We start from the raw sequence: 15,153 nt of genomic DNA on the forward strand, positions 1-15,153 counted from the left end.
GACCAAAAGCTCATTTCAGCTCCCTTTGAAGTCAGGTTGTTCAAAAGCCCACACCTTTTCAGTTTTGCAAAGGACATTAATAATGCAAGAAAGTAAGACTGACACAATTTGGGCCTCAATGTACATGAAAACATCCCTAGTCCCTGTGCTCCCTTCCCAGTGATGCCCTCAGGAACATAATGCCTACTATTTGGAAGCAAAACAGTTTCATGCTTTATAAATGCATAATAGCCAAATTTTAAAAATTCAGCACTTCTATAACTAATGTCAGTCATCTACCTGGTCTCAGATTAGGCAACAAAGGAGTTTTTGGGCTGTTTCAGGTAGGACTCCACTAATCTGGTAGGTTTCATAGTTCTCCTTAATATTATTCTTATTTGCTAAGTGGTAAATGTGTTCTGTTTGTGAATAATTCCCAAAGACAGGATCTCCCCAAGTCTTTGCAGTTTTTGGTCTCTGATCATATATATACTCATTTGGGTATATAACGTTTATAGTAGCTTATTTAATTTAAAGAGAAATTGAACAGAAAATTTATACTGACAAATCAGAGTAGATCAATATCTGGCATATCAATGAAACAATCATAGAAGGCAGAAAATTAAACTTGTAGTGTTTATTCTGGCTAAGATTTTGGTTGATCTTTTTATTCCTCAGATTCAGTTGATTCAAATGGATCTAAAAAAATGTCCCAGTGTTTCATTACTCAGTAGAAAGTGCATTTATCTCAAAATATTGATCATTCTTTCCATTTAGATAGGAGCAGCTTTCCACCCTGATAGGAGCAAGGCAATATTTTATTGAGCCTGACAAGCTGTAGCATCCATGGTGGGAGGTACAGTGCCTCTCCTCCCCTGCTTTTCCTGCTCTCCTCAGCTGTAGATTGCCAAAGGCAAATCCAAACTGGCAGTGGCCATGCTGCATCTGTGAAGCAAAGTTCTTTTCTGAAGGGTTTTATTTGTTCTTGTTATACCCTGACATCAGGGGTCTTTTCTGCCCTTTGTTAATTCATGATCAATTGGTGTTAAAGAAAAAAAAAAAATAAAGGGGATTTTGAAAGAAAGGGAAAAAGGGAAATAATACACCAGGATGAGCTACTGTTCAGTAAAGCTTCCTGTTACAAGTAGTGAAATATTATAAGAACAAAGAGCAGATAAAATAGGAATTATTTGGTTTGTTATTTACTTTTCTAAACAGCAGTAGCAGAACCTGGAAAGCATTTCAACTGGTCTGCTCTCCTCCTGACTGTCTCACTTCTGCTGGCAACAGTGCTGCTCCCTTCATTGGGTATCAATTTCTGACAGCTTGAGGAGGGAATATTGCCTCTGAAACAGGAGGCCACTGCCCTGCTCCCATTCTGCCCTCAGCCCAGAAAGCCTGGAAAGAGGGATGGCCCAATCCAGAGCACTACAGTCAAATATTATGTCAACGGGGTTTATTTACATGAGGCAGCAAGACTAATGACAAGAAAGATTTCCTTACTGGTGAAGAAGAACCAACATTCATCCTAATCCCATAGTAATTTCTTTATGGGACCATTATAGCAGTTTATATTATTTTCCCTTATATTACCTACCAAGACTTTATTATTCGGTAGCTTAAGGAATATCAATAATAACTTTAATAGTAGAGTTAACAGGTATCAGTTTTCATTAGCTGTGTATCACTTCAGTAGTTTAATTTCAATTTCAGTCCAACTCAGTTATTAAATACTTACTTTCTGAAAATGTTTTTTATCTTTGTATGCTCTGATAATTTCTCTTTCTGTAATAGTTTTGAAATCAATTTATTCTGGTAGAAGCTATTGAAGGTGCCCTGAAATCTTTACAACTAGAATAGTGCAAATTGGTCTAAGAAAACATTCACATTGATATAAGCTGTTGGGAGTTTATTCATTTCAGTGATTGTACCATGTTGACTTTCTAAAAACAGTATTCCCTTTTTACTTTAAAGCTTTAGAAATACATAACTATTCTACAATGCTGTTTCCAAATGTTTCGCTCTGGGTTGTAATTAAAAACCCCACAGTTTATGTGTATGTATGCGTATGCATATCTGTATATCTCATACAATCATATGTATATATGTACCACTAAAAACTGGAAAGGACTGCACCAGTGAATTGCTTTTCCCATCTCTCCATCTTACAGTGGTGTAAAAGTCTCCAGGTATGGGACAGAGTTGTCAGATCTCTTCTAAGAGTAAGGTAGGAGACGAATCTGTGCAGGTGAACAGCCAGATAAATTTCAAATGAGAGTGGTTTCTGATGGAAAAGGGCCAGCAGTGGTCATGCACATCTCATCAGGGGACTACAGAATAAGAAACTAAGAAATGTATTTGATTATTGTTTTGTTCTCTGTCCTTTCTTTTTCTACAGTTAGTGAATAGATGTTCACCCTGAGACTTCTTAAATCCTTTCTGTTTTTACACACTGAAGGTTCATTTACAGAGGACTCAAATGTCACGTGTGGTTGGAATGAAGCTGCATCATTGAGTGGCTGTTACGATTCCCAAAGGGGCAGGGGGTGCTGAGGTGCAGGGCAGGGATCTGCTCTGCCTGGCAGAATGCTGGCAGCACCAGCAGGGAGGACACTGGTTAACAACGAGGTCAGTGCCACCATTAACCTTCTCTCTCCATCCAGCATATGGGGCAAGGAGATCAGACTAAACCAGATATTAAAGCTTGGAAAATTCACACTCAGATTTGTATACTTAGCTCTTTTACACCAAGGATGACACACAGACCAGAATAAAACTAGCTCACAGTAATGAGAAATTTGCCCCAGTTGCTACTTGCAAGGGTGACTTGCAATGTTTGTGTTCTTTTTTGAAATGAAAGACATTGTCTATGTCAGTCAACCTCCAGATAAAACACACTGCAGAGTTCTGCAAGATTCAGGTTTTTAATCACAGAAAAATCAAAGATCAAAACATGTCTTGCATCTGGAAATCTGGTGCTAAACACAGATTTGCCTGTTTTAGGTGCTTGCTTTCCTTCATTTGAATGGATGTGAAGGGGAAATTGCTGAGAAGGCAAAAAATAATTATTTTTATTTGTCACTACAAAGTAAAGAGGAATTTCTGATAAAATGCAACAAGGCATTTCTTGTGGGAACATCTATAGCTATAAAGACACTTAGCAAACTTGCTATATAAATGTATATCAGGAATTAGTTTGGATGAATTGCTGTTGTTGGGGTATTTCTCAAGAGAAAAAAATGCTTAAAAGATAGAACTTCCTCACCAAATTTTCTGAGTGGTTTAATGGACATACACACTTCTGTTTGATATGTAAAATAAACCCTATTGCGTAATAAATTGTAGGACTCAATGTATTTTAACAGAATATGTTATCCATAATTTCTTTAAAATACCACATCTTCGGCATGTTTCCTGAACAGTCTGTGAAAATCTGGGGTTTTTTAAGTGAAAGAAAATTACTAAGTCATGCAAACATTAAGCAGAAGGAAAAAAGTATGTTGTAGAAAATGAGTAAGTAGTTAAAAGTATTGTTTGGAAATATTGTGATTAGATATATGCTTATTTGCATAAAGCATTTACTTGAGTAGGTACACAAGAATGTGTAGCAGGTTTTTCTGATGTTTCTAATGGACAGTTTTCTAAACTTTTCAACTGAATAGTTCATACTGAAAAAACAATTGTTTTATAAAATACACAAACTCTCATTTTAAATCAATCAGCATGAGGCTGCCTTATCCCTTCAATTAGTGAGATTATAAGGGCAAGGAAGAGCTTCAGCTCCAGTTTGTTCCAAAGTACACAGCTGTGGGAAATCCCTTCTGCCTTCTGAAGAAGGTGTCAGTGCAGGACCCCTGAAGGGATCTGTGTGGGACTCACAGCATCTGTGGAATGTCACCTGTGCCTCTGCCCACCTCAGTACCATCACAAGATACATCTCTTCCTCTTATCCATGCAGCCAGTGTAGGAAATACCAACTGTTTCCAAATTCCTCACCAAAACTCCTGTGAGGAAGCAATAACTTGCTTGGAACTTCCATAAAGAGCAGGAAAGTCTCTTTTGCTCCCTTCTCTGGGTAATGCTCTTCTGATGCTGAGCTGAGGTTCCAGAAGGAAGGGATTAATTTGCACAGTGTTCATCTCCTTTATTCTATGACTGATCACATTTACAAATGAAGCTGGAGAAGAGTGGTTAATTACTTTTCCAAATTAACTCACTGCACACAGAGCTATAGCATCACATCAGCATCTGTCCTAGAGACATCCAAGTTCTGGCACAGCTCTGATAGCTGTGGAACAGCTTCCTCACCAAGAAGTACAAATTACTCCATCCTGCAGCTACTACTGCTGACACTTGGAAGAGTGGTGATGCTCCAGTCTCAAAAGCAGAAAAGCTGGTCCAGAGCAAAGCAGTCTGGCTGGTTGGGTTTTTTCCTTCACTGCCAGTCAGCCAGCTGTCAGAATTCTGCAGCTTGCTCAGGGAGAGACTCTCTGATCACTTTAGAGCAGGGCTGTGCAGGCTGATGTTCAGGTCACAAAATGTATGTGGAGTTTACATATGCAGCAGTGTTCTTATGGATAAAACACTGCTTTGGTAGAGTATGATGATTCTCTGCAGTGTATCACCTGTAAATTTAACTGTGGGAGTGTGTATCAGTGCCTCCTTTTCCCATATGCAATATATTTTCTTTCCATCCTGCCTTAATTACTTCTTCCATACTGTATCTGTTGGCACTGCAGAGACGGGGTGTATTGATCTTACAGACAGGGGGAAAAGATATCATGTGAAGGAGCTGCTGAAGGATAAATGTAGGACATGAAACACAAATAGACTATCTAAAAAAAAAAAAAAAAAAAAAAAAGCCCTGGTACATAATGGGAATGTTTTAGAGCTTTATTTAAAGTTTTCTGAAGAGGTTGTGGAGATATTGGAGACCTGTCTGCAATCTACACATCTTCACTTAGTGGTCAGGGATATCCAACCCGGGGTGTTTTAATCATTTCCAGGGAAGCAATGCTTAGGTTTAGTAAAGCCAAGACATGTGGCAAATATGTTCTAATGCAGAGCCTGTTACTGAGGTAGAATAAACAATGCTACAAGATACAGCAATTCACATGACCAAATGGATTTGATTAGTCACTGTTTTGTTATTTCCAAAAGCTCTGCCCCAAAATGAATATGCTGACAGACTGTACTGTAGCACAAAGCCTATTTCAAGTGCCTATCTGTTGATTCCCACAAAAACAGACTTATACCATAAGAACACACATTCAGAGCAGAAGCAGATTTTTGTTCATTGTATTAGAGAGCAGAAAGGGACAAAGTAACTCGGGTACCCAGTGAAGCAATGCCATCCTTCATGAACATTTGCATACGGAATTACACACTTGAGATCTATACCAGGACATTTTTAGCAGTGTTTTCTTCATTTCTGGTGATGTAGAGATCTTAGAAAAAAAAATCAGAAGTGTTATAGACAATGAGAAAAAGACCTCAGAACAGTTAACTGTGTAACTTTTTTTCCTATACTGCTTATTCAGCTCTGCAGGTAGCTCAGCTACTGAAATTTGAGGCAAAGATTTATTAGAAGAAATCAAAAAGGAGCAGCAGTTATAGCAACAGCAATGCCCCAAGGTATCTCCTTTTCTCCTTTTAAAACTAGCATGCCTTAATTGCAGATGTCGTGGATGAGAACTGACATTAGGAAAACAAACAAGATAATACATGAGTTTCTAAAGTAAAATATAAAAGCTCATTCAATATCTTTAAAGATCCCATTTCAGAGACAACCATGGTATACCTCAGGTTGGGAGAGGAGAAAGGCTGTCTGGTCACCTGTGAATTGCCTTCATGCAAAACTCACCAGTTTTGGGCGGAATGATTCAACTGCCTGAATTGCTTACTTCTTTAAAAATCTGCATATGTTAATAGACATCTTTCTTTGAAAATATATGTAACTTTGTCAATTTGATATGAAATAAACTACCAATCAATTCCAAATTATCTTTTTTATGCTTCCTTGTTGCAGTGGTGCTATTCCTTAGATTCTGATTCAAAGTATAATGAAACAGTCTTTCAGAACCTTTCTTTTAGCTCCCTGTTTGTAAGCAGTGCATTGCTTTCTCTCAATACTATAAAAATATGTTCAAAATGCATAACAAAAATATTTCCTTGTCTCAAAAGATATAAAAGCCCTATCAAAATTATTGGAATCAACAGAAAAAGAGCAATGCCAAACCCTGTGAATTTTTTTAAAAGCTCTTTCAAAATGATTTTTTTAGAGATGAAGAGAAAAGTGTGGTTTTTTTGTTTTTGTTTTTTTTTTTAACTCAAAGCAATGCCCACTCTCCCAAATTATCATCAACTTTCAGTGCTCTGAAGCAGGGTAGTAGGGGCCAGGCTTTGAAGCAGACACACAAAGCATTTGGCTGCTTTCAGAACAGGGCAGGAGGGTCGACCAGGGGACAGTTGCTGAGTGAATAATGCTAATGCCATTAAGATTCCCTGTATTTTTTGCCTTCTTTAGTGAGGGGATGTAAAAGTGCCGAGTTGTCCACTTGGAAAAGCCTTTCAGAGGTCACTTCTCCCTTGGCTCTGCAGAGCTGCTGCTTTTCCCTCAGTCTGCCTCCCCCAGGCCAAACAAGCCCAGTTCCTTCTCCTCACATGGCCAGAGCTGTCCCTTCTGTTGGTTCCCCACGGAATTCACCTCAGTTTATGGGAATACTCCTTGTCTTGAGGGGCCCAAAGCAGGCCCACTGTTTGAGATGTGTTCTAGTAAATGATGGCTGAGGATGGGGGGAATGGATTCAGAGCATGTTAAGATGCTGCAAAAGGCATTGAGAAGTGACTGCAGTGCCATGCTGTGTTTTGAATGTGGATTAGGATGCTTTCTTTAAACAAGTGATTCAGTCAGACCAAATCTGCCAACTGAACAAGATGTTCAGACCATCAGACAGAATGATTTTTGACTCATAGCTGCAGTAAGGCAGTGGTGCTATTTGCAGTGAGAAGAGAGCTTTCTTTGCTTTCCTTCCCTTCCTCCTGCTTGTGTTGAGGATATTTGAGTGTGTTCTGAGAGCACTTCCTCAGCAAAGTCCCAGAAAGCAGAAGATGGAAGGCACACATGCAGTTCTGAGCCCTGAGGGGACACTCTCAGGTGTGCTCTGAGCAGCACCCTGGGCTGTGCAGAGCTGTCTCCCTGCTGGGGTCCTCTGGGATGTGCAGGCTGGGCTGTGCAGAGCTGTCTCCCTACTGGGGTTCTCTGGGATGTGCAGGCTGGGCTGTGCAGAGCTGTCTCCCTACTGGGGTTCTCTGGGATGTGCAGGCTGGGCTGTGCAGAGCTGTCTCCCTGCTGGGGTCCTCTGGGATGTGCAGGCTGGGCTGTGCAGAGCTGTTTTCCTGCTGGAGTTCTCTGGGATGTGCAGGCTGGGCTGTGCAGAGCTGTCTCCCTGCTGGGGTCCTCTGGGATGTGCAGGCTGGGCTGTGCAGAGCTGTTTTCCTGCTGGGGTCCTCTGGGATGTGCAGCCTGGGCTGTGCAGAGCTGTTTTCCTGCTGGGGTTCTCTGGGATGTGCAGGCTGGGCTGTGCAGAGCTGTCTCCCTGCTGGGGTCCTCTGGGATGTGCAGCCTGGGCTGTGCAGAGCTGTTTTCCTGCTGGGGTTCTCTGGGATGTGCAGGCTGGGCTGTGCAGAGCTGTTTTCCTGCTGGGGTCCTCTGGGATGTGCAGGCTGGGCTGTGCAGAGCTGTTTTCCTGCTGGGGTTCTCTGGGATGTGCAGCCTGGGCTGTGCAGAGCTGTCTCCCTGCTGGGGTTCTCTGGGATGTGCAGCCTGGGCTGTGCAGAGCTGTTTTCCTGCTGGGGTTCTCTGGGATGTGCAGCCTGGGCTGTGCAGAGCTGTTTTCCTGCTGGGGTCCTCTGGGATGTGCAGCCTGGGCTGTGCAGAGCTGTTTTCCTGCTGGGGTTCTCTGGGATGTGCAGCCTGGGCTGTGCAGAGCTGTCTCCCTGCTGGGGTTCTCTGGGATGTGCAGGCTGGGCTGTGCAGAGCTGTCTCCCTGCTGGGGTCCTCTGGGATGTGCAGCCTGGGCTGTGCAGAGCTGTTTCCCTGCTCAGGCCCCCTGGGCTGTTGGGGGCACCAGAGCTCACAGAGGCTCGTGGTGAGCATGGACAGCTTCTCACTGGGCACTTGGGGAGCACATGCTGCTTTTTTGTGTGGCCAAGCAGGTGCATGAGCCCCATTCCAAGACTGGCCCCAGCTGGAAGTTGCAGATTCTCCCAGGTTCACGCCAGGCCTGTATGGACAAACCTGAAAAAGGGGACATTTTGCAGACCACCAAAGTCTACTTCTAAGCACCACATGCTTCTCAGACCTAGAATTTTGGTTTCAGTCTTTCCCTGAGCCTTCCAATATAAGGCACAAAATCTGATGTTTTTCATTAGAAGATGCCAAGAGCCTAGGACACATACTCCAAAAGATTTATATGGAGACTGTTTTCAGCTATTTCATAAAAGCATTTTCCAATGCAATGGCTTGTAATCAGCACTAGGACTTCAGGCTGCTTAATTCACTGTGATTTGATTAATGCTTTTTAGAGGCAGGCTGGTGCTGTAGAGTGATTAGACCAAGCCATCCAGCAGTTTTGGAAAGCTCAGCTTACTCATCTGTAATTTTATTTCATTACGATAGCTTTATAAATTAGATTTTTAAAATAAATTTCCAACTTGACAGTATTAAAATTTCTTCATTTGCCAGTGTAGTATATTTTATAATTTTCTTTTCCTGGCTTCACTGCTTCATATTGCATTCTATTGCCACAATGGAATACTTGCAGGGAAAAAAATTGGCTTCTTGTGTTAAGAAGTCAATGAAGGTGTCCTAAACAAGAGCATAACAGACACACCACAATTATTTATTTCATTATTTTATTTATTTCATTTATTTCATTTTATTTTCATTATTTTGCTTGTGAAATGGCCAGCCATGAAGTACTACCTGCTGCTGAATGACTGGGATGTATTCCAGAGTTTGGAAGTAATTTTTTGCTTTTTTGTAGAATATTTGTTTTTACACTGGGGCCCAGTACAGATGCTGAAAGATGATTTGGAGGAAATGGACATGTGTCTATGTCCCTAAGCTGTATTGAAATCAGGTGACAGTTAAGATTTCAACAAGTGCTGTTGAAATCTCAGGAACCAAGCTGAGACTTTAAGTTTGTAAATTCCCTTCAAAACAACACTTGATATGTTTATGTGTTGAAATTTAAGGAAATGCAGGTAAGTGAGGGCTTGAGGACATAACCAAGCTATCTGCACTTGCATGATCTTGCATTTCAGAATGTATAAGAAAAAACAAAAGTTACTGAGTTCTTTGGACATCTGCATTTTTCTTGGAAGCACCTGAGCCCAGTTGCAGGAGCCTTGAATTGTGGAATTTATGAAATGTTGTGTTTCCAGGAAGCATTTTCTTTGAAAAATGTAACTGCCTAATGGAGTAATTACACTACACATTGTTGTGCTCTTTGTGTGTGTGATGCCCCAGAATGTTTGGGTTTGCTGTGTCAAAGTGCCCTTGCTTCAGTTGAACAGGAGGTTATTCACACACTGGGGTTCAGCTGGGGCATCCCGTGTGATGCAGTTCAGGATTGCAAACCAGAAATTGTGGAATGGTTCTCCACAAAGTGCCAGGTATTCATCCTCTTGGTTTGACCATGCAAGGTCTCTCAAAAACAGGTTTTGTTTTCTGTGAAATGTCAGCTGCACGTGGCTGTGATGCATCCTATGCTAATGAGCAGGTCAGGGGCTTGGCAAGCTGCTTTTCCTTGGAAGGCAGGTCTGCATAATGCTGTTGGTGGTTGGTGTTTGTTCAATGAAGTTTTCAGTCTTCCAGTTTATTTACTTTCAATTTTGGTTTCAGTTCATTTAACCTTCAGAAAATATTTGTGCTGTGTGCTGCTTACAGAAGGAAGGCTCCCTCCAGCAGCCCCTTGCTGCATTTATCTCTTGCTCTGGAGCTGGGATGTCTGCAGTAATAAATGTATCTGTTTGAAACAGAAGTGATTAAGTGCTTGTTGAAATGTCTTCTGGAACAAACATTAGCTTTGCTTTCAAAGGGCAGATGCTGCACCAGATAACACTTAACCTGGCCAAGGACAAAGTATTATGTTTAAACATCACTTTCTGCTTGCTTCTGTGAAACAGCAAGAATATCTGCATTCAGGCACTTTCCTTTGTTAATACATCAAAACAAGGATCTCTCCAGAACTGAGAGTGCCATTGTTGTAACTGTTTTCTGCTTTTAAAACAGCCCACTCATCCTACCAGTTTGCTGTGATTTATTCCTTTGAACTTTTTAATCTGAAAGATAAAACAACAGAAAAGAATAATTAGGCAGACATTGATATTTGCACACCAGACTTCTGTCTCTAGAGGCACAGGTTCTTCCAGCTGTACATTTCTGAGCTAAAGCTGAATTTGGCCATCCTGCAGTAATCCCTGGTTATCCAGCTCAGAAGTTCATATGTGATTTAACATTAATGTCATCCTGAAACTATGCTGTAACTCTGGCAGTTGTTTTTCAAAGCTGGTGGGTATCAGGGAAACCATAAAAATCCTCGTTTTCCCACCAACTGGCAAAAAGCTCAAGGCCAAAAGATGAAGGGTGAGAAGAGGTGAGCTCCCTGCCCAAACTTGTGGACTGCTGCTCCCTGTGTGTCACACAGAGCATGGGCCAGGTCCTTTTAGCACTGCTGAGGTCCTGTCAGATTGCACACGACTATCTAAGTACTGATGGGATAAATTAATAATGGCAATCATTAATCCAGTGATTAAGAGCCCTATATTTTTTTAACCTGAAGCTAATAGGGATCCCTAGTAACTTATGCCAGTACATCCTATGTGTATCCTACATGAAATGTTGTGTTCTCAACAGTAGATACAAACATTAAGAAACTAATATTATGTATTAACAAATGTGAAAATACAAATCAAATACCAAATTGTCTGATTTTCTATTTTCTACCCATGTCTTGTTTTCAGAGTGTGTTTGAAGAAGCCTGTATTTATCACACATATTTTGCAAATACACCAAGATTATTTATCAACATTGCTTTGGCTTTCATTAATATTAGAGATGTAGAAATTGCAGTAAAATTATTTCCTATATGTGAAATTTGGAAACAATGCAATTTAAAAAACACAGGATATAAAAATACATAAAAATCACCATGAGCAAGAGCTAACTAATGCTTTTCTGCATCTCCCAGATCTGTGACAAGGAGTGGCACTACTACGTGGTGAACGTGGAGTTCCCCGTGGTGACGCTGTACACGGATGGGACAACCTACGAGCCCTACCTGGTGACCAACGACTGGCCCATCCACCCCTCCCACATTGCCATGCAGCTCACTGTGGGGGCCTGCTGGCAAGGTAAGGCACACCAGCTGGCACCAGCACAGAACCCAGCTCAGCCGAGAAGAATCTCATTTGTCTTGCTGATTCCATAGGAAATAAGTTGCAAAATCAGGTGGAAATCCAGAGTTGTTAATGAACTCCAAGGATAAAATGGACAGGACATTAACAGGCTTTGCATTTTCATCACCTGGAGAAGTATTGGATACAGTTTGTCTATTCAGTGTGAAAGACTGGCTTCTTTATCTTTTGTCTTCACTTCTTTTAATTGTTTCCCTTGTTCTCCAGCCTTAAGCAAACTAGTAGATATTGAAGAACACCAGCTATCTCTTTTCAGTCCCTGTCCTCAGATTTCTTTTACAACTCATGGCCCTGTCCTGTGCTCTTGATGTTGGATGCACTCACCAGCAATTCCAGTAATTTACTTGACTCTCCCTACTATACACCAGAGGAAAATCTAAAAATCCAAACCCCTGAGCCATATCTGTATGGATGTTTGCTTAAATATTACCTTTTTCTTTTCTACCCTTCATAATCCCTTTCTTCTCATTCTTTCTACCTAGTCCTTACCACATTCTTTCTCTGTTCTCTGCCTTACACCTGAAGTGCTTCTCTTTCTCTGCTTGTCTGTTTTTGTAAAGTTGTCTTCATTACTTCTCCATGTTGATTTCCTATTTACACTGTCTTTTTTCCACTTAAAGTATGTTGGGAAGGAAACTATAATTATGAGAAAATGCTTTAATATAGATTATGTTTCTTTCTCATTCTTTCATGTGGTCTCACTTTCTCCATTATCATCTTGTTTGCCAATTTCATCTCTGCTTATTTGCATAATTTGGAAATCTTGTGCATGACAGGGCTGTTCAGTGCAAATAGTACTCAAAGCAAATCTAGCTGTTAGATTATGAGTGGAGTAAAGGTCCAGTCTTTACTTTGATGATAACATGCAGAATGAAGCTGCACTAATCCTAAAAACAAAGTTTGATATGTTGACAATACTGATAGTTATTGGAGGTGTGAAAAGCTTGGAAAAGTGTAGACTGTCTTTTGTCTAGCTGGTGTTTGCATGGGTTGGTTTTTTTGTTATGGGGTATTGCTGCAGTACTTTTAGAGCAGGGTTCCAGAGTTAGCAACTACAAATGTCATTTGTAAATTTAGTTCTTTCCAGACATGAGCAAATGCCATAGAGGCTGTGAATAAACATGGAGTACTGCCTTCTGAAAAATCACCATTTCTCTGTAGCTGTGCTAAAAAAAAAATTATTTTAATCCCTTCATATTTATATGAGGTTCTTCTGTATCAATCAACATAAATGTTTTTGTGCTTTATGCATATTACTTCTGCCTCTTCTTTCATTCACACTCAGTGCTTTTGTTACTCTCTAAAAGCATTCTTCCGTGTTTTGAGGGTTTTTTGCTAAAAGTCTTGGTATTGCTAGTAATGCACTCCCCTCAGCCCTCACCTGAATCTCACATTAACCATCTGCAGGTGTCATGTCAGTGCACCAAGCCCTGCCTAAGCAAAAGTTGGGTCAGCTTTGCCACAGCCCTGCAAGGGGCTCACCTGCCCCCAAGGCAGCTGAGAACAGCAACAACAATCTTGTTCCCTTTGCACCTCTGTCTCCTTCTCTTAAACTGGGAAGGGAAGGAATCAGGCAAAACTGCTCACATTGGCTCACAATACATTCAGACCATGCACTATATTTCATATTTCAGCTGTTACAAAAGCAAAAATTTGCAATTGTTTTCAAGCATTTTTATTTTTGCATGGGATGATTTGATGGCTTAATTAATAACCATTCAGAGTAATATTCTTCTTGATTTAAACTACTGAAATAGTGCCTATTGCTGCCATTAATATTTACTGCAATATTGTGTTATTGCTCTTTTAATAGTGAGAAAATAGGAACTCATCAAAAGTACAAACAAATTTTCCACCTCATGAGAATGCTAAGATTTAGTAATACAGTGTGCTAAAGTTCTGACAAACTATTATGTATCAGGCAAAAAGATAAACTTGTAATGGGTATGTGAAATAAAATTTCAAGATACTGCTTTTGACAAAGCTTATCGTTTGGTACATTTGTTTGGATCACCTCAAACTATTTTAAATGAATGGTGTGGAAAGTCACTTTGTTAATAAGATCCAGCACTGTATTTCAGTCTGTTAAATAGTAATTAATCAACATAGGAAACCAATCTATTCTAGTCAAAACATTAGTTTTCAAGGTTTGTGTATTTCAAGACAAAGGGGCCCTATCAAATAAATATTTTAACTCTACTTTCTGTGAAACTGTTAATAAGTCTACTTAGGTTAATACATTTTAGGCAGTAACAATAGCCTAAACCTCTACATTTTCAAAGCATTATAAAGCTGATTTACAACATTTTGTGATTTATTTCAATAAAATATATAGTGAATTTGGTGTCATAAGCCATTCAAGAGTGTCCTTGTTAAGAGGATATGAAGAGTTTCCAGCTCTGGTTTGCTAAGACTATTTCCTTTCTTTTCATCAAAGCACTGGCAGAAACACTGCTCTTACCTCTTCTTTCAGAAAGGGCAAGACCTTCTTTTCTGTCTTTACTAAACCACTTTACAGTTTTGAGCATCCGTTTATCAGAGTAAAATTATTTGAAAAACAGTCTCAGACAAGTAAATGAATCAGAAGAAATAACATTCCTTTTTTCTTCCCACACTGACTGATTTGCTGACAGCCAAAAGTCATTGTGGCTGTGGGGCAGCTGAAGAAGTGGCAAGAAGGAAGAGTGTATTTAGAAGACAGTGAAAAATCAAGAACAAGAATTGCAATTTGCTCTGTTAGTACTAACATGAAAATCTGGTACTGCTATGAGGGATTTACCTTCCTGTAGATGAAAATGTTCAGTTCTGGTGTGGAAACTAGGAATTGTTCTGCTGCTTCTTTAGGAGCCTGAGTGTCCTCTGTGATACTGTGGCTGAGCCCTGATCTTTCCATCACTTATACACTGGTCCTCATCCTGGGGTTCTGTAGCAAACACCATGCTCACCTCCTCCTTGTTTTTCTCTGACTTATATCCTACAGGAATCTTGGACCTGAAAAATTCTTTTCTTTAAGATTATTATTGCCTATTATTAATATTTCAATGCCTGACTAACTGCTTTCTAACTTTTATAGCCTTGTTTATAGCATCCATTATGGGAAGTTGGTTGTTTTTTGTTTCCTTCTTCAGCTGCTCAAGTGAAATATAAGAGCAGTGTAAGATCAGTGCTATTCTCCTGATCATAACATGAAAACAAACCAAATGTACAATTCTTCAGCCTTACATGACAAATTCAGACTTTAGCCTATGATGTGCTCACTGTGCCTTGGTTTGTCTGTGGCATAAGAAAATCTCTTCTGCATCTTTACCCTTTTCCTGGCAGTGTAGAAATCTTGCCTGATTTGTTTGTTCCTGATTTTATGCAAAATTTCTTTAAATAATGTGAGTAAAGGGCTGGGACTCTCCAAAAATTAGGGAAAATCGGCCTTTTCCTGAAGGGCAGATTCTTGGAACCAAGCAGGGAGTGAAGATGCTTGAAAGAGCAGAAAGCCAACCTTTAAAAGTGATAGAAGAGACCCTTCCCTGGGTCTGTCAGGCCCTGGGTCAGGTTTACTGCAGCCCAGGAAATGGGTCAATTACTTAAAGCCAAGCCTGGGGAATGGTTCCCAGCTCTAATGACACTCTGCACATGAGGAAAGTCTATGATTTGTTCTGGCATAATCAAGATGAACTTTATCTACTAAAAATTAGGTTT

The 15,153-nt window shown here is 40.3% G+C and overlaps 1 protein-coding gene across 2 annotated transcripts in view; it reads left to right on the top strand.

The window, feature by feature from the left end:
- The window catches only part of CLSTN2 (calsyntenin 2), a 318,016-nt gene that overhangs the window by 281,813 nt on the left and 21,050 nt on the right, over positions 1-15,153 (top strand). For both annotated transcript variants that reach the window (XM_079315409.1, XM_079315410.1), the window contains exon 9: positions 11,235-11,397. In XM_079315409.1, coding sequence (XP_079171535.1) covers positions 11,235-11,397 — 163 coding nt within the window. The remainder of the gene's footprint in view (positions 1-11,234; positions 11,398-15,153) is intronic.

This window comes from Erithacus rubecula, assembly GCF_903797595.1.
Source record: "Erithacus rubecula genome assembly, chromosome: 11".
NCBI classification, from domain to species: Eukaryota; Metazoa; Chordata; class Aves; order Passeriformes; family Muscicapidae; genus Erithacus; species Erithacus rubecula.